The sequence below is a fragment of the Mugil cephalus genome, chromosome 12 (assembly GCF_022458985.1).
Source record: "Mugil cephalus isolate CIBA_MC_2020 chromosome 12, CIBA_Mcephalus_1.1, whole genome shotgun sequence".
NCBI lineage: Eukaryota > Metazoa > Chordata > Actinopteri > Mugiliformes > Mugilidae > Mugil > Mugil cephalus.
In genome coordinates, this window is record NC_061781.1 from 7,467,740 (window position 1) to 7,491,415 (window position 23,676).

At 42.6% G+C, this 23,676-nt stretch overlaps 1 protein-coding gene across 5 annotated transcripts in view; it reads right to left on the reverse strand.

Moving 5' to 3' along the window:
• Positions 1-1,301: 1,301 nt before the first annotated feature.
• LOC125017365 (neuropilin-2-like) overlaps positions 1,302-23,676 on the reverse strand; it is an 89,195-nt gene continuing 66,820 nt past the window's right edge. For 2 of the 5 annotated variants that reach the window (XM_047600401.1, XM_047600399.1), the window contains exons 14-18: positions 19,265-19,542; positions 18,877-18,973; positions 17,177-17,209; positions 6,315-6,377; positions 1,302-5,181 (exon numbers count right to left, since the gene is read on the reverse strand). In XM_047600401.1, the coding sequence (XP_047456357.1) occupies positions 4,856-5,181; positions 6,315-6,377; positions 17,177-17,209; positions 18,877-18,973; positions 19,265-19,542 (797 nt within the window). In that variant the 3' untranslated portion in view covers positions 1,302-4,855. Of the gene's footprint in view, positions 5,182-6,314; positions 6,378-6,813; positions 12,566-17,176; positions 17,210-18,876; positions 18,974-19,264; positions 19,543-23,676 lie in introns of those variants that run through there. The other 3 variants (XM_047600402.1, XM_047600400.1, XM_047600403.1) reach the window with 3 other exon arrangements.

The following is a 23,676-nucleotide window of genomic DNA, read 5'->3' on the forward strand; positions in this document are numbered from 1 at the left end:
TCGTTGTATCTTTGGGAAAGACATTTAATCCACCTTGCCTCCAGGTGTACGCTCCCTGGTGTGTGATTGTATGTGAGTGATGTTGGTGGTGGTCGGAGGCTGTAGGCGCAAACTGGCAGCCACGTTTCTGTTCATCACCAAGGTGTGGCTATGTGAGCGAATGAATAATGCATATAATACAATTGTAAGCGCTTTGAGCATCTGGAAAAGCGCAATATAAATCAAATGCATTATTGTTATTTATTATAAAAAGCACCAAATTAAGCTTATTTCACTGTACACTCAGCGGCTTATAGCTAATCAGCCAATCACATGGCTGCAATTCAATGCATTTAGGCATGTAGAGGTGATCAAGACAACTTGCTGAAGTTCAAACCGAGAATCAGAATGGGGAAGAAAGGGGATTTAAGTGACTTTGAACGTGGTGTAGTTTTTGGTGCCAGTCGGGCTGGTCTAAGTATTTCAGAAACTGCTGATCTACTGGGATTTTCATGCAGAGCCATCTCTAGGGTTTACAGAGAATGGTCTGAAAAAGAGATAATATCCAGTGAGCAGCTGTGTGGATGAAAATGCCCTGTTTATGTGAGAGGACAGAGGAGAATGGGCAGACTGGTTGCAGATGTTAGAAAGGCAGCAGTAACTCAAACAACCACTTGTTGACCATGTCCATCCCTTTATGACCACAGTGCACCATCTTTTGACGGCTACTTCCAGCAGGATAGTGCACAATGTCACAAAGCTTATATCATCTCAAACTGGTTTCTTGAACATGACAATGAGTTTGCTGTACTCTAACGGCCTCCAGTCACCAGATCAATCCAATAGACCATCACCTTTGGGATGTGGTGGAACGGGAGATTCTAATCATAGATGTTCAGCCAACAAATCTGCAGCAACTGTGTGGTGTTGTCATGTCAATATGGACCAAAACATCTGAGGAATGTTTCCAACACCTTGTTGAAAGTATGCCATGAAGAATTAAGGCAGTTCTGAAGGCAAAAGGGGGGTCCAACCTTTTACTAGCAAGGTGTTATATTGGGCTTAAAGTTGTGTCTGGCTGCTTTGAGGTGGGTGTCCCCCACCTCAGCTCCACTCATGTTCATTTCTTTTGAAATAGTTGAGAGACAGGTGTCAAGTATTGTCAGATATCAACCTCAGGAGACCATGTACTGAGCTTCAAAACTGCACTTTGGGGATCCTGTAGGTGACATCACAAAGGGTTTTGTCCATCTTTACGTGCAATCCACGGTGACTGACATATTATTTCAAACTTACACACAAAAAAAATGACACAAAGAAAACAACTTGTTATTTAGCCTTTATTAAATAATAATAATAACATTAAAAAAGAAATTCTTCTGTACAAAGTCTACAAACAACAGTTTAAGTAATCTGGCCAGTGCCGTAGGTGTCTTAATGTAGTGTGCATTTGTGTGTGTGTGTGTGTGTGTGTCTGTCAGTCATGCATGTGTGCGAGTGTCCATCGAGAGAGAAGAGGTAATACTATCTGAACTTCCAGAAGGAACGAGTTGGAAAAGTCAAACCGAAGAGAGAGAAGTCTGTGTCTGTGTGTGTGTGTGTGTGTGCATGATTATGTGTCTCATATCATGCACTCACGGGTCGCTGGTTAGTATTTCATGTGTGTTTGTATGAGAGAGAAATAAAGAAAGAGAGTAAGATACGAGAGGGAGGAGAGAAAGAGATAGAGACATAATAAAAGAGCTCCAAGGCACTTGGAAAACAGTCCAATGAAAACACAGTTAGATGGACAGAAAACGCTCCATCTCTCTATTGTTCTCTTCCTCAGTCTCTCCTCTCCCTTCAACGCCATTCAATAATCCCTTTATTTTGCGATTATTTCCTCTCAATAAGCCTCTCTGCTAGAGCAAGGCTTGCCCTTGAACATGGAGGGATGAGGGAGCAAGACAAAAAAAAAAAAAAAAAATGAAAGAACGGTCCAAATAAAGATATATGTGACAGTTTTTTTTCCCTGTCTACTTTCACTGAACTTTCAGTTTACACCCCAGAGGACACTGAACTGACCCGGGTCTCACTCTCACGGATGCAACTTCTTCCGAAGAAAAAAAAAAAAAAGGGAGGGAGAGGTCAGTGTTAAGCTCTCCAATTTTAAGATTTCTGTCTGGGTCACTTGTCTCTATCTGTTGTGATTGTCTCCCTCTCTCATCCTCCACCTGTCCTCCTGACCGTCTTGTTCTACCTTTCATTTTGTTGGTCTTTTTTTTTGGAGGGGGTGGGGTCTCTCCTTACCGAGGCTCGTCATCTCACTGGGAATGTTTACATTCACAGGATCGCCTGCTCGTCAGTCTGATCGGAGGTTGTCCAATGGTCCCAAACACAGTTTGAATGGTCCAAAATGGAACATCGTAACGGTCCGTGATTTACTTCAAATACAGGGAAAATAAACAGCGACGTAATTACTGGTCCACGTTTTATATTTCCATTAACAATGCACGATAATTCAACAGCAGTATTCGTAATGCACAAGCAAGAGTAACGGCAGGGAGGTTTCTAAATTGCTTTTAGTCGACTCAACGTAAACCTATACTTCTGAGGAAAGTAGCGGATATGTTCAACACAAGCACTTCGCTGATATGTTCATTTAAAACAAAGTAATCGGCGCACTGTTAAAGGTACCCTGCTCGATTATTTACAGAAAGGTTTCCCCCTAAAAGTCACGTTGTGTTTCCTTGAGGCCTAACAAACATTCACCTCTTTTAAATTCATGTCTTCTCCTCGTGTGTCGTTTCTGCTACATTTCTTTGCACGTTACTCCCACCAGCTGTTTTTGCACCTGCGTGAGATGCAAACGCAATGGGCATGTAAAAAAACAAAAAAAAACCCATCATCCAACGGTGCTATTAGTGGTCAAACTTTTCCAAGGGTACTTTTAAGTTTGTGCCAAAGCTGCGAATGCCAAGTAGTGGTATTTGAAAGTAATTCTTGGATGGAACAGATGCTTAAGTCTGGTTAAAATGCATCCTGATCTGCTTTAGCCAGCCCAGCATCCTCACCAGGCTTATAACGGGACTTCTCCTGCATGTAAACATAACCATGTCTGTCTTTCTGTCTTCATCTGTCTTCCAGTCTGTGTGTGTTAGTGTGTGTGTGTGTTAGTGTAGGTGTGTGTCTCCTCCACATCATCAGTCTCTCCAGCAGCACTGGCCCTCCTCAATGGCTGTCCTCCGATACAGCGTATACTGTAGTTAGCTTAAGGCTCGATTGTGTGTCCAAGAAAGTCGACGGCATGGTTTCCACTCTCCTCCTTTAGTCTTTCTTTCTTCTTCCGTTTTTGAGCGGCCTTTTTTCCGGTTTTGTTTTGTCTTGTTTTGCGAGGGCGGGTTTAAGAGTGGCGGATAAACAGCAGAAAGCCTTATCACTCTTACTCCACCCAGCTTCTTTTAACACTTGTTCAGCTCTAACGTGCACATATACACAGCTCTTTGGCAATCCATAGGTTGCAATAAAACAATCACTGACATTTTGTTCACACAGTGTCTGTCCATCATTTGGGCATCATACAGTCTGAAAAGCAAAAAAATATAGATATATACCAAAAACAACCTCTAGAATACTGAATCTAAAGCACGACTCCATAACAGCATGTTAGATTTCGATAAACCTCTGACTTTCTCTTTTTCTTTCTTACTTTACTTTCCCCCTACTCCCCAAAGACTGATCGTCCGTAATGAATAATGTCCCAAAAATAGAAAAGGACTGAAGTAACAGTTAAGACCATGGAGTCCAACACAAAAGAAAAGTCTAAAAATGGCGTAAGAGCTCTACAGGGCTGCTACGAACTGAAGCTGGCTTTTCTTTACCTTTTTTTTTTTTTTTTTCCCCAAACAGACACAAGTCTAAAACAGAACAAAAACAGTCACCATTACTCTTCTATGCCACTGGTTTCACAAAGCGCAGACCGAGGGCAGACAAAGGAGCGAGCGAGAGCCGTATGGCAGGCTAATGGACGGTTAAAACTCACAGAACTCATATCTAAAACTTTCAGAAACAAACGAACAAAAAAAAAGAAATAAGAAAATGTCCTTTTTCATCCTCTTTTCCGTCTTTACTGTTAGAAATCTAGATTCATTTGAGTTGAGTGGTTCAATATCTTTTGACACGTTTTAGGACGGGGAGAAGGAGGTGGGGTGGGAGGAGGGGGGGTTAGGCATTCGCTTGATATGTGTTGATTTCAGTCAAAAGTACCCACATCGACAGGTCCACTGGTGCCGGAGCCGGAACTTTTGTAATTCTGCAGGCGATCGCATTGAACTGGCCACAATAAAGCTGATGAGGCCAAATCTTATGTTGCCCTTCTGTACCAGTCACGGGTCTTCGCTAAGAGTCCCATTACCAACATTATAACCAAAAACCCCAGACTGTGCTGTCACTTGTGGCCCAAATGTTCAGATTGCCATGGGTGCGGCAGTCCGTCTCCTTTTCGGCTTCCTTCCAGTGGCTGGTGGGTTATATTCTATGGTAAATCTGTCATTCATATTCATTTATTCATTCCTTCATTCATTCACAGGCTTTTAGAATCAAGCAGACTCTCTCCTGCAGGCGGAGGAGAAACGAGACTGTTGGGTTGGGTTGGGTTGGGTTGGGGGGGCTGGGGTCAGACGTTCCCTCGTGGTTAGGCCTTATAGGCACATAAACAAGAAACTCTGGGCATGTTACCCCATTAGACATCAGAGCAAGGGAGTAGCAGGATATTAGGTGGGGGGGGGGGGCACTGGGGACTGAAATTACACATAGTGCTTCTTTTTCGTGTCCAAACTGAGAACAAAATTACGTCCGCAGGGGATCACAGGGTTCACCTTTCCCCATCGCTCTTCCCTCATGCCTCTGAGCAGCACCTCTGCTGGTTTATCTTCACTTTATGCTTGATCCCGTCGTACAGCTCGAAGTTGTAGTTCTCCAGGGTGGTGGAGGAGCGCGACGACAGGCCGCTGTAGGAGCACGTGCAGTAGAGCAGCAAACCGGCGCAGACGGCTCCCAGCAGGACGCCCAGCGAGCTCATCACGATGATGGTGAGGAGGATGGGGTCGAGAGTGTACAGCCAGGCGTTGTCCTTGTCTTTCTCCGACATCAGGGTGACGGAGGGGGGGTCCATGACAGAGGAGGGGGTGGAGAAGGAGGATGGCCACCCTGGGAAGAGATAATCTGGAACGAAAACGGGGAATCAAGTGTTAACCTCTGCAAATCACACACTATAGTGATGTCGTGATTCCAACAATCATGGCCTGGATAGTTAAGTAGTATATTTGAAGAACACTAGTATATTCCTTTAAAGTGGGTGTTAAATGCTAAAAAAAATGCTAAAATGTAAGTCATTGATGGTAATGTTATTTACATGGCAGTCAAATGGTTAAATGTCGAGTTGCGTAAAAAAGAAAAGTAGTTGACTTGAAAGAAGGAGAATGGGTTTTCTCTCAAAAGCCAAATCCCCATTTAAAGGAAATGAGCCATTTCAGTGGGAAATGTTCCGCATCACGGCTGATATATTCAAGACCAGGTGATTCTGTTAACAGCGGCGCCGCCAGTCGTTATTGATTTGGATAACAACTTTGGAAACATAATGTAATTAATTACTGTAAAGCTACTATCTGGGGTGTCTGGCGGCTGTTGAAATGCGCGCATCTACTTAGTAAGGCAATCATGGTAATCCACGTAATGAATGTGTACACATGAATAGGCCAATCCACAATTAAGTACTGCATTTAGAGTGTTTTATGAAGGAACACTCTGAAACAGGAACACGGGAGCACAAACACACACACACACACACGCACAAAAGAAAGCTGTAAACAGACTTGTTTAGTGAGGTAAAGTCTGAGTACTCGTCTTGTATCTGTCAAGGGGCTGGAGGAAACACAGACACGCACGCACGCACACATGCGCGCGTGTAAACTGTGATTGTTACAGACAGATGTTTTTCTAGGTGCCCAGAAGGAAGCTGTATGTCTCTGTCTGCCGTGGAACATGAAAGAAATAGGGATAACATACCATGTGCACACACTTTTGAATCCTCTCTCTCTCTGACACACACATACACACACCAGAGATTGTCTGTCATTGTAGCCACAGGCTTTTTTGTTCTAGTGGAATCACAAGTAAAATGAAGAGCCACAGGCATGCCTCTGCTTAAAGAGCAATTTCACTAGTGAGACTTGTAAAACAGCCTGCACAGCCTCAGGCTGAGAGGAGAGGAGAGGAGAGGAGAGGAGAGGAGAGGAGAGGAGAGGAGAGGAGAGGAGAGGAGAGGAGAGGAGAGGAGAGGAGAGGAGAGGACTAACCTCCATTGATAGGCGGCTTGTGGTTGAAAACAGGCTCGTTTCCAAAGTCCATAGGCCTGGGATCTGTTAAAAAGACAGAATAGACGGTGTTAATCTTCACCATCCAGTCATGCTAGAGACACTCCAGACTTGCAATAACATCACACCATCTCTTACGTTGTCAGAGCACAAGTTACATTTGTAGATGGAAATCAAACAGCTCAAAGAATGAGTGATCTTGTTTAAAGTCACAGTGAAGATCAGGCGAGGGATCTCTTATAAACTGTGTTTTTTTTTTTGCTGTCCTCGGTCTATCAAGGGAAAATGACATACAGTGTTGCTAAACCTTTCACCCGAGACTACCTGCATAAAACCAGCGACTTCCATTACGTGATAAGAATCAATGCTCCCTTTTTATATAAAGAGTCAAGAGACAGACAGAATGAGTGGAAAGGTAGGGAGCAGAGAGAGACAAGTGGAAACTGAGCTATGGAGAGAAAAAAAAAGACGCACCAAACCGTTTCATAGAAAAATATTACTTTTATTACCTTCACATTCACCACAATCTATTTTCATTTTTATTCCAAGACCATGAAATTCAACAAGCTAAAATACCACTTTAAATGTCTGAGGCAGGCCGGAGTGCAAGGCTTTGAAGCTCAATACTGCTTCGGTTCAGTTTTATTCCAGGAAACTGACATTACAGTCTCCAGAAACAAATAGAGCAATATCTGGGCAGCTGATAATCATTTACTGCCGGGGCAAAGGAAGAGAAAACTCATTATTAAGTGAAGCCGTAATAGATATTCAGAAGATAAGAGGTGAAAAAGTAATTTTAGTACATATGAAAAAAGAGATACAGAGTCTCATTTCCTCAGTTAGATAACGTCATTCTCTTTATGAGACAATTTGGGCATCTCTGGATCGTAACATCTATAAACTGCCTTTACAAACTAAATGTGAACTGTAAACAACAGTAAGGGGCTTCCTACACCTGCTGCAATATTGGCTTATGAATTAGGAATGAGCTTATTTAGTTAAGATGAAAAAGTAAATCCATTTTAATTGCTTAAGCTGACCCAAAATTGATTTCTAAACCCAATTAAAGAATAAAGAAACTGTCTATAGCTTCCATTCAAATATTACAACAACCAACAAATCCTATGCTAATTTGAGTTTATTCAATCTCAAGTGTTGGACTGTTGACTTTCTTATTTCAGTTATTCGATTGTATTGGTGTCTCCACGGACTGTGTGCGCTGAACATCAATATTTAATGTACCCAAAGTGCAAGACAGTGAAATCCAGCGCAAGTCAAAAAGACAATCAGAAAGTCGAGGCCTTCCCTTCGCAGAAGCACAGAAAAGTGCAAACTGAGTATCGCGGTGTGGCTGAAGGCAGGGACAGATGCGTTTGAGCAGTTTACCTATTCAAAGCTGGTATTGTTCAGTCTAAACTAATCAAAGCTCGAATTAAAACCGATTCAGGCAGGCACCCCGCCGAGGCAATGATTCAGCATGATCAGCCTTCGCCGCGTCCAACTGATTCACATCAAGAAAAGTCTTGGATTAATAAAGACATTCGAGAAAAAGAAAAAAAAATGGCATCCATTCAGCTGATAAAAATGACATCATCAAGGTTGATTTTTTTTTTTGTTTCAAAACTCAACATGTGGTTGCACTTAAATGTGTGATTTTACCATCACCAACGCTGACAAAAACAATAGAGAAAAGAACAAAGGAGTAAAACAATGGCAATTAAAAATCCATCTGGACACACCAGACAAGATATTTCAAAGCGTGCAAACTTAGAAAAACTGCAGCGGCCTGCGGAGTTGGCAGAGGTCTTGGTGAATTTAGTAAATAAATTAATACTATGTTCTTAAATGTAAAAAAAAAAAAAAAAGAAAGAAAGAAAGAAAGAAAGGAGAAAAAGTGCAGTTATTCCAAAGTTAATGATCCCAGTAGTCATATTATAACGTCTTTCATCTCACTAATACGTACTCTTAAACCACTGAGACCCAACATTTGATACATTTCGTCTTCCCCAGGAGTATTTCAGCATATCAACGGGAATTTCATTGGCAATGTGCGCCGAAAATAATCAGGAGTCTTGCATCTTAAAGAGATATACACTCACTTGCCAAAACATTAGGCACACAAAGTCAAAACAAATGCACTCATATAACAATATAACAGTCCCGCACTAAATCCCCCTCCATGACAGCTCTAATGTTCAGCCGATGGATGTCAGAAAGGAGGTAATTCATCTGTATGATCATTTTTGGAGGATGTAGTTTGTGGTGCTGTGGTGACTAAAACAACAGAAACATGTATCAGCACAATGCAGTTCAACAGACTCCTCAGTTATCTGAAACGAATGCTGAACACCATCACCATCATGAAGTTAAGATTTGGCGCAGGACTGTATCCAGTGAACCGGCAAGCGAGTGTATATACACACGCTGCATCTGGTCTTAATGGATTAATGTAAAACCAGACGTTCTCTGTCTGGTTGTGTTAAATGCACATTCCCACCTGAGACCATCCAGGCACTACATTTTCTTTTCTCACAGCCAACTTAAATCACTGCAGGCCTTTACAACACATCAAATCACTTACAGAGAGATAGCAAAAGCAAGCAAGGATAAAAAAAGAAAGGAAAAGAAAAGAAGTGGCTCGGAAACTCTTTGGATGACCATTGAACACTTTCTAAGGATTTCTGGCTTAAAGCCCTCGGGCTACAATGCCGAGAAGAATCATCACATGGATCTGAAAGGAGATTAAAACTCCCTGTAGCCCCATTTTATCTCCCCTCTCCAATTAGTAAAGAGAAAAATAAAAAGGGAGCCTTTTTTTTTTTTTTTTTTTTTTTATTCAGGCCTAGACGGGGATGGCTCTTTGGCACCATTTGCTGTTCCAGCGGGGACCCCGAAGACCTGTTAGAGATGCTTGTACTGATAATATTTCTCCAGGAAACTGAGGAGGAGGAGGAGGAGGAGGAGGAGGAGGAGGAAAGAGCGAAAAAATAGAGATGGCCTGAGGGCTAGAAATGCTTACCGCAGGGCTTTATGAATGCAATCAGCACCATTAACTAATTAGAAATATTAAAGGGCTTCAAAGTAGTCTGTGATGGAGAAGGGAGAGGGAAGTGCGGGGAGCTTGATTTAATGGTGCTGCATGAAAAGACGCCAGAACGTATTCCAAATCTTGCAAAAAAGTTTGATAGAGAGAGACGGAATGAAAGGGAAAAGTGCACGGGTAGCACAACATAAATACAGTCATATATCTTTCCTCTGTTTGAATTTGGACCCACATTGATTGGGTTATGGCACGGGGCTGCTAGAATGAGTCATATAATGTGTAAATCACGCGCAAGTCGATTGAAATGGAAGCGAGAGCAGGATAGGGAGGCGGGAAATGGAAATGCAAGCAGAAAATAACCAAAATACTTGTCGACGATAGCACAAAACAGGACTCTATGAGATACGGTGAAATCAGACGAGGCGTTCGAGAGCTCGTCGGAAATCTGGAGGCTTCGCTAACGCAGGTCCCCGCGTTCGACGGGGCCTGCTACTGTATGTGTGGAGCACATTTATTGTGTGTCTTCATCACACTGTCCATTCTGCCAAAAAACATCTTTCATCTGCTTTTGTGTTGGAAACAACCTGCCCTCCTCTTTCAATTCTCTGCCTCCTTCAATCCCCGACCTGCCTCCCTGTTAGCCTCCCTTTTAGAGTAAAAGGAAAATCTATCTTTAGAAAGTATAGAGAGAGGGACGTTTCTTTCTTTCTTTTTTTTTTTTTACTTCTTTCATCTCCCTCCATCTTTGGCCGCAAAAAGGGGGTTCACTTAATGGGCCCTTCTCCTCTGAGAGATTTTGCTCCCCTCCATTTCTACCATCTCATTTTCTCTCTTGTGTTTTTTTTTTCACTGGGGGGATTTGCAATGAAGGGAAGGAGTAGAATAGGAACAAGTGGGTTTTGATAAAAAAAAGAAAAAAGAAAGGCTGGGGGATTTGGGCATGGATAAAATGATGTAGGGGGGTAAAGCAGCACCCAACACAAGATGGTGAGTCCTGAAAATAAGTGCCGCTGCGGCCCATTCAGTAATACAACACACTATCTGCACGATTTTCACAAGACATATGGATTTGCTCGCTCCTCTCTGAATTAAACTGCTTGACATTTTTCGTTTGTTCAACTTCAGGAATCAACATCAAAACAAAAGTCTTAAAAAAAAAAAATTAAGATCATCTCAGTGAACAGAATCAACACAGCTGTTGTCTTTAAAACAAAAGTCAGTGAGTACAAAAAAAAAACCCCAACACAATCATTGTGTACCTATTAAACATCACAACCAAATGTAAGCCTACTTACAACAAGTGCGTCGCTCAACGCATTTTTAAAAGATTCACAGTAAATGCAAGAAATGATCAACCTCCAGTAAATGAACATTAAGAAGAAAAGTGCTAATGTTATTCTCAACATCGCAAAGAATCTGTAACAACTCATCGGAAACACGTCATGTTACACTCGTACGCATGTCGTGTTCGCGCACACTCGCAGTGGGAGATGCCAAATTCGTGACTTAAGAGAAAAAAAATAAATGCGACAGTAGCGCTGCACCGGAATCAGTTTGAACTGAATGAAATGATTACCATCCAGTGAGCGGACAACTGAGTTTCTAAAAGGCTCTTAATCACAGCATGTTTGGTCTCGTTTATTGAATGGAAACAGACTCTGTAACTAATGCAGGATTTGGCAGTGTGTTTAAACGTATGGCGTAGGATGTAACAGCTTATATGCACAGAAATAAAGACTTTAAAATATGTTATACTTGCAGGGACAGGAAGGAAAACACACCTCCACTTTTAAATATTCAATAAAATATTGTTTTTTTTTCTCTCTTTTGTTTCATTCACCCAGTTTAATGTATGCAGGACATACAAAGATGTTTAGTTTGAACATTAACAGACACAGGCATCGAATAATCCATGAGATCCAGGCAACAAACCGTAGAGTAAAACTGCATCCATTCATACTCTTATTTCACGTTGAGGCACAACCTCATTCAGGAGGCGCAGAGGTAATAGTTTTAAAGCACATATTAGAAAAAGAAGAAGGAGAAAAAAAAGGCATATCCAGGATGTAATGAAAAATGCACCCAAGGTAACATGTGAGACTTGAAAGTCCGTGAAAAGTGTCCGTGCATTTACTGTCTGAGCTTTTATGTTTTGATGCAATGCGATGTAAGCCGTCTCACAGCTGTTCACGCACCAGAGCTGAGACACTCGCTGGATATGTAGCTGTCAATCTGCCACAGCTGGATGGGCAGCTCTAATTCTTCCTCTGCCTCCGTCACTCCTCAGTCTCTCGAAGGCAAGTCGGACAAATGAATGGCAGCGTTGTTCAGTCCCAAAGAAATATCTGTCATTCTTAATGCTGCACACAAGCACGGCGAGTCTCCTCTACCTGTAAATCCCTCCTCTGTCTGACAGAAGCAGGCAGTGTCCAGGCTGCATGTCAGAGCAAGGCAGACAGACACATCCTGCTTTGATATTTACAGAGGAGGGGACTACGCTGACAGTGATTTTCTGTTTTTTATGTTGGGGTGCATATCTATAAGCGAGAGCCTCTTCAGCCATCGGATGTGGACACTTTCATGTACGGAGGTCTGTTCATGGAGGGGCGGTGGTAAAGTTTTATATCAGTATAAAACTTTACCACCGTATACTGTATACCGATCAGATCAGTCCTCAGCGGAAGGAACCATGTAGATTCTCATCAGTGAAGAATGGTGATTATGCTGTTGCTCACTCATGTCAGGGAGTTTTCTTCCTCCTTGATCACTTTGTTGCATTCTGGTAAAACTGTATCGCTTCGGTCGTTTCAACAGCGGGAGTCATAGCTGTCATCTTTCTCCAGTGTAATGGTGAGCATGGGTTCGAGGCTCGGCCCGGTACCTGAGTACGGGTGGTTTTGGTTAGGGATGTTGATCAGATTGCAGCTGGGGTTTTGGTTCTGGTAACAGTTTTGGTGACCTTGCTGATATGGCTGTTGGCTGTTGTGGTACATCACTGAATGGTGATGGCTGCTGGTCTTCTTGGGCGCCCAGTGGTACCGATGGCAGCACAGTGTCACCACCACGGTTACAATGACCAGCAGCAAGAGGGCACCGCCTCCCGCCAACACATAGTACCAGTAGGTAGGGACCGGCTGCGCCACCACTCTGTCTGTGTCTACTGTGGGCTCCATCCCAGATATGGCACCCCCTGGAGGGCAGGAGGACACATTACTGGTTGGCTCAGGAGACGAGCGAGGCAGGCATGCAGACTGAACCCTGGTCAAATTGTGACTAGGTCTGTCAAGCTTTGAATGCTAAAGCATGCATCTGTAAAAAGACTGATACTAAGCATTTTAATGTGCTGGGGGCTTCTGTTCAAACATAAATTGCATTCCAAGCATGTCTAGCTAATAAACTCTTTAGCTACACTGGGATTTAGTATTACTGCAGTTTTTTAAACTATATGTTTGAAAGGAACTGTACAGTACAGAAATGTTAAGTAATAATATTATTACATATTATATCTGAACAACACAGAATGATGCAGTTTCTTTATGACTTATACATTTTTTCCATAACATAATGATGTTGGGTTGAAATATAGCATTTGCCTTTGATCAAATGCATATTAATTTTGAGCTTGTTGTGCTAAGATTAACTGAATTAGCTATGAAGTCAGTGCTAATCAAATGTGTGAGTGCCGGTCTGAAATCAAGGACATATTGCTCAAATAGATGAAGTGGTAAATAAGTGGCAAATATGTCAATGTCACTGTAAACAGCACGAGAACGAAATGCTTGACAGACCTAGCGACAGTATCTACGCAGGGGTTTTGACAAATAGTAAATTACTGGGGAAGTGTGCTAAATTTTTGTGCCTGGCTAGTATTTAACTAAGCATGATATGTAAGATCTGGCAAAAACAAACATACAGCTTCCAGATTTAGCTCAATGAGTCAATGGTTAAACAGCCAAATCTATGTTTTAATTCACTTCCTTATTCAAAGAAGATGCTGGTGCACAAAAGTCTTATGAATTTACTGATAGTACTTTTGATCAATGCAAACGTCACAAGCATTAGCTGCACATTGACACGCAAAGGCCCATGCCATGCGTTCAGATTCGACCCGAGTATGCAAAGCCTTGATTATGCAGCGACTGGCGGACTTGCACAAAGGTTGGGGAGTGTTAAGTGGCTGTCTTTGGTAGAATGCGGTTATTTTATCAGGGCAAGATCACGCTGAAGTCGAGTGGAGAGAGAAAGAGGTTGAGAGGGAAAGAGAGAATTTACAGGGGTAGAGAAAGGATAAGAAAGGAGGCATTATAGGAGGGAAGAATGGAGTGAAATGGAGAGGGGTGGTGGAAAGAGAGAGGAGAGAGGGTGGGAGGGTGGAGACGTGAAGGGAGAGAGCTAATCCTGCCATGATATCTTTAATCCTGCATTAAAGGGTTTGTCTGAAACTTCAATACTCTGTCAACTCACTGTGAAAGAAACCCGCCGAGAGAAAGGTTGTGGAAGAGACAGGAAAAAGAGGAGCGTAAGCAAGAAAGAACGGAGGGACAAAAGAGGGAATATAGTCCAGGCAAGAAGGAACTAGATGGAGGTGAGGCAGAAATAACGAAAAAAAGAGAGAAGACGGGAGAGGCACAGGGCGAGATACAGAACCTCAAGGAAACCAGTGAGCTTAATTTAGTCTTTTTTAAAGTTCAGACGTACTCTTTAAGGGTTTAAAATTGGCTTTGATTGTAAAGCTGTGCTCTAAGCAGCCTGCACAGAGAGCCTTCCCACCAGTGGATTAAGAGACAGATAATTTCCAGGGCTAAAAAAAATGGACCATTCCTTTTTCTCTTTGGGGTTAGGAAAGGAAAGGGGAAAAAAAAGGAAAGTTTCTCAAGAGCACTATTCCTGAAGTTAAAAACTGTGAAAATGTTGGCTTTCAAGGAAGATTGGTTACTGGAGTTTCTGAATCAGTTTCTATGAAAAGCCAGGGAGATAGAGATAGATTCTTTAACGATCCCGAGGTAAAGTCTGCACACATCCAGTCTGCAAGCCCTGGGTGACTGAGAACGTTCACAGACACACATCAGCTCTTACTTCACACAACAACAATCTCCTTCCAGCATCTAAATGGAGAATTTTGAAATACTGGAGTTGAAATACGAGTCCTTCCTATAGTTAAACTGAAGAAAGTATTGGCCTCTTCTTTGTGTGAATGTGTGGTACGATCAGTGAGCCACATGCCACCTCGGTTGTCATGGATGCGTAAAAATGATACATGTTACCAAGAAACACTTAATTGGTGAAAAACACTCTTCAGTTTGCCTTAACTTTATTTTTAATAAGAAATGTGGTTTTATTTAATACATGTAAAGACATCTGCTAAGTCATCTGTTCAGCTAAATTTAGCTTAAACCTGCTACAAATTATATTTCCGTTTAGTCAAAAGCCAGTTTCAACCTCCTTGTGACCAGCAGTATGTTGTCAGAAAGCACAGTTATAAAGTCACAGTGATAACGTCCAAGTCAAAAACACTTCAGTTCTTCACATAAAAGAAAAACAATAGGGGAATTTCTAACATGCAGTAAATCTTGAAAAGGAAAAACTACACTCGCTTGCCCAAAGAGAAACAATTTGGGATCACTTGTTAACATTCATCCCAAAGGAGAAACGTGATCCGTCGTCCTGGGGCTCAGTCTCGTGAAATCATGATGTGTGTTAGAAACTGTTGTCATGCCTCAGGATTGAAAATTGTCTACAAAACCAGCAAGGATTAGGTCAAATACTTGGGGTATGAGCATGAGTCAGGTGACTTGAGGTTTCTAAGTCAGTCTCTTTGGCTTTTACTATATTTGGAATGGTATTTATGTTTTATTCAACTGAACGTGGGGCACAAAAGTGAGCGTTGCTCAAGTGTCTGGCACTATTTGAAGAATGTTTTTGATCTACTCACACACTGGAACATGTGCACGTATAAACACACACGCACTCAGGCACACACACAGGTTGCATTGACCAAGTTAAGTGTACCACATTAACCCTTAATCTCCTAGCACGCCCGCTCATTTTAAACAGTAGTACAGTAACACATGAGCAAACTTATAGGAGCTAATTGTGTTAAGTTGATGCAGAAGCTAGGCTTTCAGTGCAGACCCCTACACATACCCTCACGCCATAACTGATGTGCACCTCCTCAGAAATGTAACTACGTATACCGTAGCAGCACAGAGCGCAAGACGGTCCACTCATGTGATTGGTTTACTTTGTAGTACTTGGTAGTTTCCGCTTTTGTGTTTCTGGCTGCTTCTCCGTCTACGCAATTTCAAATTGATCGTTTTGGATCAATAAAGATCAAGAAAAGGTTAACCGAGGAGGTTCAGACTCGTCTTCAGTTTCAGTTGCTGTTGTTGAAAGTGAAGCAGGAGGTAGAAACAAAAATTAACCCGACTGGTAAAAAAAAAAAAACACAGCGCCAACTAGTGTTTCGGTGGCGTTGAGCCCTGCGTGCGTGAGTTACGGTGTCTAGGTTCTAGCTTCTAGGTCCTATGGTGTCCTAGGCCTTAAGTCAGAAAACGTGTAGTAATTACAATGCAATAGCTGTCATCCCACCCCCGGCTTTAAAAACAGTCTCTGCACATACAATATAAACATGTGATAACAGAAAACGTGTTGTCCATCATTCTCACACTTATCAGAGAGGCATGTTTCATTATTAGGCAGAGATTGAAAACCAATGTCTGCACTCGAGCTCAACTCTTCGACAATGCCAGTATTTGTGTTTTGTGGGTCTCTAATAATAGCACACACAAACAGACAGTGGTTTAGGCCCCAACCCAGGCTCTGAAAACAAGAGATCCAGTAGCAGAATCTGCCTAAGGCCTTTTATCTTCTTTCCAACAGGCCTATTTGAGGATGAATAGGAAAAAAAAAGAAGAGAAAGGGGGAATTTGGATGGTGATCAACTCTGCATTTCATGCAAGTGGGATCAGGGTCTTGCTGGGTTCAGTAATAGAGCCAGACATAGAAAAAAAGAAGAGAAAAAGAAGGGAAAGAAGTAGAGAAGTGGTAGGGGAAGCGATGTCGCAGAGAACAAACACAACTAGATAACTGATCAAGATCGTCACAGTCAGAAAAGTGTGTGACATGGGCTGATAAATGGTCACAAATACAGATCTGTTTGGTTCTCTTAGTTTAACTGATGACCGGAGAAAAAAACCAGACGGAGCCAATGAACCTCGACCTGACGATCCTCGCGTTCATGCCTGCGTCATCTGATAACTCCGTACGAGAACACTGCTTCAGTAACTCACTGTGCATCTGTGCGTAGCGTGAAACACAGCCTACAACCCGAATTAACAACTGTCTGACCGATCACACACAGAATGATGAACGGCGCACAATTAACTTGCCTGATTTTACAAGTTACAGACTGCAGATGTTGTAAATAATCATGTGTCTGCTTCTACATATCCAAGACTTTCAGCCCAGCATGCAGGGAATCATGCTAAAACAATGCAGCGGACCCATTCCATCAAGTTGCAATGTTGCCACTGTGTGTGTATCCAAACCACATATCACAATCTGCCAATCAGACGTTTCAAAGTCCTACGTACTGTTTCCATCTGTATCTTCTTCAAAATTATAAAACCGCATTTTGATTAGTCTAGATGTGAAGTCATAACTCAGACTTGCCCTGCCTATTCAACTGTGTGTATTGCTAGTCTTATGCACAGTGCGTTGCTACGAGCTGAGCTTAGCAACAAGCAGGAAGCACAGACATGTTGGCACAGGAAGTACAAATGCACAGGAAGTAGTAACTTACTGGTTAAGTCAGGTGTTAAGGCAGGGAAAGGCTCTGGAAAGGAGAGACAAAAAACAACAACAAATGTTACCGGAAAGCTGGACAAGCATGAAAAATGAGTATGTATGAGTCCCTCTACTTATTAAAGCTATGTTATGATGAAATACCACATTTCCTCATAGCTCTATGTATGTATGAATGCCAGACAACCAAAAGTCCATTCTTTCCTATCTGAAATTTGTATAACTTGTATAAGTTTTTTTCAACTGGCCACTGACTGACCCGCTGAACAAAAATATGATTTGTCTAGAAAGGATTCGATTAAATGTTCTATTAAAAAGCATATCATCGCAAAATGAAACACACTAAAAATGGATTATCTCTGGGATTTGCTCTATCCCGGAGTAATGAGGAATATCTTGAGGATTAAATTTATGTGGTGATATTTAACGCCTGTTAACGGCAATGCACTTTAATATAGTTGAAAAATTGCGCTGCAGTTTTTGCCAAGGCGCTTCTTTTACTTTTGTCGAGTTCAGAGATAGTTTAGTCCGATCGGCCATATTTTTTTTTCCAGGGTGACAGTTATTTATACAAATGGGGAGAAAATACAGAGGTCAAGACAAGAGGGAGCGACGAGAGGAAGCGTGTCCTCTCTGTCTTTCTCTTTGCTTTGTCATTCTGTCTCAGCTCCCTCTGATTTCTGTCGTTGTTTTTCCGCTCGTTTAATACACCAGGTGTCAATGGCGGCAGACGTGCTGGTCAGAGAGGGCACAGGAATAAGAAAAGGAGGCAGTGGATGGAAGATGGGGTTAAAAGGGTGAGGGACAGGGCGAAGAGAAGGGAAATGGGGGAATGGGAAGTAAGGGTGGAGGTAAGTTAAAGGGTCATGGGAACATGGACTGAAATTTACTGCTGTTTATTATTTGCCGGAGGATGTGACATCCGTTATGAAAGTGAGAAAATAGAAAAAGAAGGGGAAAAAAAGATAATGGAGGAAAATAGGGAGAGTGTGATGAAATAATAAGAGAAAGTGTGGTGAAAACAAAGCAGTGAGAAAAACAAAAGAAACGAGAAAGAAGAAATACTTGGAACAAGACTTAAAGTTCCTAAGCAGAGTCAGGTTTAATAAATCCTGGATCTTGTAATTCCTGTATCGATAGCATCTGTTATCAGACCATCCCTGCCTGGTCAAATCCTCTATATTTCAAATTCATTTGTACACAGCATTTCTGTCTGCGCTCACACTAGTACGTGTAAAGTAATGGTAGTCTCACGGAACCTAAAGAGTCTTTATTATTTATTAGTATTTTAATCACAACTACAAGCGTTCCTCTCCAGTAATCACGCACAAGCACGCGCATTATTTTCACTGCTCGGTGGCAGAGAATAAACGGAAGATGATTCTAGGGAAGTAGGCTACATGGTGTGTATGGGAAAAAAACTGAAAGAGATAGAGAGAGGGAGATTTAATGAAAGACAGATAGGAATCCATGCCCAAAGGCCGTTTGTGGCCTACTTTATTATATATATATATTTTTCTCCCTTTTTTTTGATGTGTGCGTGTAAACGAGAAATCTTATTTTTTTCCCCCTCTTCCCTCTGTCTCTGGTGAAAACATGGAGTAAACGTTTGGGCGTGACGGAGCGAGAGAATAGGCTGAGCAGCATGTCAACGAATGTGCACCAACAGGTGAACAGAGGCAGGTTTTTGGGACTTACGTGTGCACTGCTCCAGCTCAATGCTGTTGCTCATGAGGATGTTGTCTATTCTGATGTGGCCTCGAGTCGGGTGATCGAAGAACCCCTCAAACACCACCTGCAGCAGAGAAGCAGAGACACGGGAGACGTTTACAGGTTAGCTTATTCATTAGTGTCTTTATTTAGGACACGCAAAGGCAGATGGACAGGAGTAATAATGCTGAAGAATAAGTATGGAAGGAGTTTCATCTTTATCCATCCATCATCTATAACTGCTTGTCATGTATTGGGGGCTGGAGGAGACAACTACTGCGCATTGAGAATCATCAATTAACCTAACTAGCTTCTCTTAGGAAGGTGGGAGCAACTCGTGTGCAGCAAAGATGACACCTGAGAGAAAACCACCTACCTGATACTCTCTGGGGCTTTGGGGAAGGATGGTGCGTCCCTCTCTCCAATGAGGCCCGTGGTCTCCTTTGAGGACCCATAGCAGGGTCTCGTCCTGTTCGCTGTCCCTGAGTAGGACCCTCAGGTTGCCCTCCGCCTCCCCGTGCAGCTGGTAGTTGAACAGGAGGCACATGGGGCCTTGTTCCGGCTCCACCTCCGGGCTCAGCAGCCTGGCTTTCTTGCGCTGGGTGCGGGCGCCCGCGTCCAGGTGGAGGTAGTTCCCGGAAAAGTCTGGTAAAACTGGAGAGACAGAGGCATGGCGTTATACTGTTGCACTCTCACTGTAAACGGAGAAGCACGTTCCGCATTAACGAGTCGCAACAAATGATAAATTCGCATCTTTTGAGCTGACATGTCGCCACTCTTTTTTTAGCGATAGGGAGGTAAATACGCCACCACATGGATGGCTTTCTGCGTGCTATTTGCATTTTATTCATTAAATGGATTCCATTTTAATGGATTTTATGATTTGTGACACTGCCGTGTAGTAATGCAGTGGGGATGGGATGCGGTTGTTGCAGAGTTTAAGGCATTGCTAGCATCATTCTGTGGTATGAGGCTTAACCGCGAACGAGACTGCCATTTCATCACGGCCGCTAATGGCTGTGGATACAAATGAACGCAAACACACAAATGCGCGCGTGTACACACACACACACAGCCCTGCTAAACAGCCCTAATCATTTTGAATGCTGACACCTCGTTCTGTTGCTTGCCTCGTTTTTGCTACTTAGTCAGCGCGGCCACAATGTTTGTGGATGAGGATTGTACAGTACTTGCGTGTTTGCGTGTTTTTCCTCTGCACAAACTCCATCATTTAAAAAAGAAAGAAAAGAGAAAAAACTAATATCCTTCCTTCCTGTCCTCGGCTTAAAGCGTGATGATAGAAAGATAGTCAGAGAGTGAGGGGGTTGAAGGGGAAGAAAATGGTAAGTGAGAAAAAGCGCGGCAGTGCCGTAGTGCTTTCCCCTCCCCAAACAGAACCATAATCATTAGCTCGCTGCTGTGTTTGGCTGTTTGTCTAGTTTGTCTATTATGGCCAGAGAGTAAAAGCTTCGCTGGAGCTGCAAATAGTCATTTTATCGACGGGCAGACACCGAGTGTGACATCTCATGAGGAGACACAGGGAAAGGATGAAACAAAAGGCAAAAGTGAAATCGGTAAAGAATCAAGAAAAAACTCCAAGAAACCTAGAAATCTATCCATATATCTATCTGTCTATACGTCAATCTATCTATTTATCTATCTATCTATAGACTTCCCTCCCGCAGCTAAGACAGGAAGAAAAACAGTCGGCACATTTCGCGGCACATCACGCTTAATGAATAATGGATTTGGGTTGAGGTAACTCAACTCTTCACTGGGAGGCAATGGAAAACGGGGCCCTAAATTACCGTTGCTCATTAAGTACAGTTAGAGAAAAGTTGCAGTGTTTTTCTGTCGCTCCGCGTTTGATCTTGGCGAGCGTACAAAGGGAGGGAATTAATTAACAACTCTCCATGGGAGGGAGAGGCAGGGATGCAGAATCGTCTCCGAGGGAGGGGGCGGGGGGGCGGAGGGGGGGATGTGTGTGTGCCTGTTTACATGAGTGTTGTTTCAATTTTAAGCGTCTTTGTTTGTGTTTATATCTGCATGTGTGTTGGAGTTCATCTGTCAGTCATAGCGTGTGCTCATCAGTGCCTTGTGGTTTTGTGAGTTCATTGCATCGTGTGTGTGTGTGTGTGTGTGTGTGTGTTGTTATGTGCAGTTTCTTTGAATGTACGTATCACTGGGATCCTCTAGATCAGGGGTCTTCAGCGTTTTTCAGGCCAAGAAACTGATGGAGAGATTAATTAGGGACCCTCTACCTACTATATGTGTTCTATATTGTTTCTAAATACACATTATACATTATATATATTATTAAATTTAAAATTGTGGGGGAAAATTTAAAAAAATATATATATAAAATGTCAAATCAACCAAAGATTTCAGTTCATGCTTAGCATGATGCAGGAGCCACTAGTTACTATGTGAGAAGCTCTTCTTTAAGTCTGTTTTTAATTTCATTCCAATCCCATCTTACGCCTAATGTTTGCATATAAATATCATTTGACGCTGTGCTTACTGGCTTCATCGACAAAAATGACTGCATTTAGAGCTCAGCTTTGGGAGAAGAAGAGAAAAGGGAAAGAATTGATGGAAATCAAGAGAAGAGGAGCGTGTACTGCCCACTGCATACGTAGGTATGTAGATCACGGAAAGCTAAACAGTTTCATCGTGGGGTTACATGCCATCAGTTATCTCTCAGCCCTGCTTATCAATAACTATTCCATCTCTGACAATGACTAACGGGGAGGGTTTCTTTTGATTAAAATCTCCACCATGTGAAGAATTTCCATGTTGTCGTATCTGAGATCAAAAGAATAACTTATGAGCTCTGTGCGGGTCGGATTTTCTCTCTTAAAATCCTGAAAGGGCTCTTAATGACAAGGGCTGGGGATTTGATTTGCATATCGAGACAGCTTCCAGACAGGGTGCCACGCTAATGTTGCTGTAGAACAAGACTTAATGTCGTGTTGCTGTCAAACACGTAGACAGGGACGCTGCTAAGTCAATTACACGCACTGACACATGCCCAGGCACACACCCGTAAGAGTACACACACACACGCACACAGCAGCCCAGTGAGATGTAGGGCTTCGCCTTATGTCACGGCCCTGTCTGTTTATAAAAGAGCTGCTCAGTCAGCCATGAACCGGATGGTTTCAACAGATATGGAGAAAACCTTGCTGGATGGCAAGGTCATGTGTGTGTATGACTGCGTGCGTGTGCGTGTGTGGGAAACAACCCCACACACCTTGAGTTTTTAATACACGGACACTCCCACCTTGAGTTGTGGTGTGTGCGGAGCCTTGAGGAGAACTGGAGAGCTAAGGCAGCACTTCTGTCAAAGCCATCATCTGACTTATCTGACCGCTCTGGGCTATGTTTGTGTACCTCGTGGGTGTGCGAGTACAGTAAGGATGTATGCGCGCATGAGGGAGAGACTGGAATGAATCTGTGTGTGTTTGCGTGTGTGTGTGTGTGCGTGTCTGACTGGTAAAACAGTCTCGGCTATCCTCCTCTCTTCTTATTAAAGATGGACAGATGTGGAAAAGGAGAAGTACCACTGAGGGAAATGGAAGAGAGGTCAGCGAGGAGAGAAGGAGGCGATCAGAGTGATGGAGTGAGAGCTCTGGAGGGGGAGAGGGCTGAGGAAATGGAGGAATTACATAAAACAGGACGAAGCGTGAATGACTTAAAGGGTGAAAGAAGCACGGTGGTGTGATGGGAACGAGATGAGACGATGAGAGCAGAGACATCTGTAAGGACGTTACGGGGAAACAAACTGCAGGATAGAACTACAAGAACTAGAAACAAGAGAAAGTGCAAACAGGGACAGAAGAGAATTACACAACGGCGCTCTAAGAATAAAATAGAAAGAGAGAATAAAATGAGCGGAAGGGGTCAAACACCAAGATGACAGGAAAAAAGTTGTGAAAGTCTGACAAAAGAGAAAACTTAAAACAGAGGAGCCGATGAAGTAACAAACTAGGTTAGCGAGAGCAGAGCTGTTAAACAGTTTTTTTTGAAAAACTCCAATTAAGACGTAGAATGCGCTTTCAGCGGATCAGAGCGAAATCCTTGCATCATAGTTGCTGTCAGTGGTTCCTCTCAGCGTTGGGATGCAAAATATTCCACCACAAGACAAGTGCTTTGCTCTTAATTAGCTCAAGAAGCCTTTGTGCTGAGGAAGGTCAAACATTTGAACATGACTGTGCTTTCTCTTCTGTGTTTGAACAATGAGAAATATCTTGAAATGAGGAATGACCAGAAAGATGAATGGGTTTCTAATGGGCACATGAGGTTTTTCTTTTTTTTTTTTTTTTGGAAAGTTTGAATGTTTAATTGGAAGAGAGGATCTACTCATAAATCTTTTTTAATGGCTTCTAACCCTGTGGAGGTTTTTAAAAGATGGAAAGTCTGGTTGATAAATTTGTACAGTGTGCGTCTGTGTGACATATTGCATATATATTAACTATCAATTATTTTTTCCCTTAGTAAGAGAACGGTCGGAAATGTTGGAGCTAGGCTTCTTCACTTGAAGATTATTAATCTTTGTGCACAGAAAAGTAATGATGCAACATGAATGCTGTCAGTGATAGATACCAATACGCCCTGCAGATATGCAGCTGTACTATTAAAGGGTATGTGTTTATACTGTCCTGACCACAAGAGAAAAAGTGGGGGTGGTATTTTATGTTACTGCAGCCGCAGATACTCTAATGGAGAGCTGCATTATGGGCTGTTTGCAACTTACTGGCTAGCGAGCACAATCGGGCCCGCTTTGAT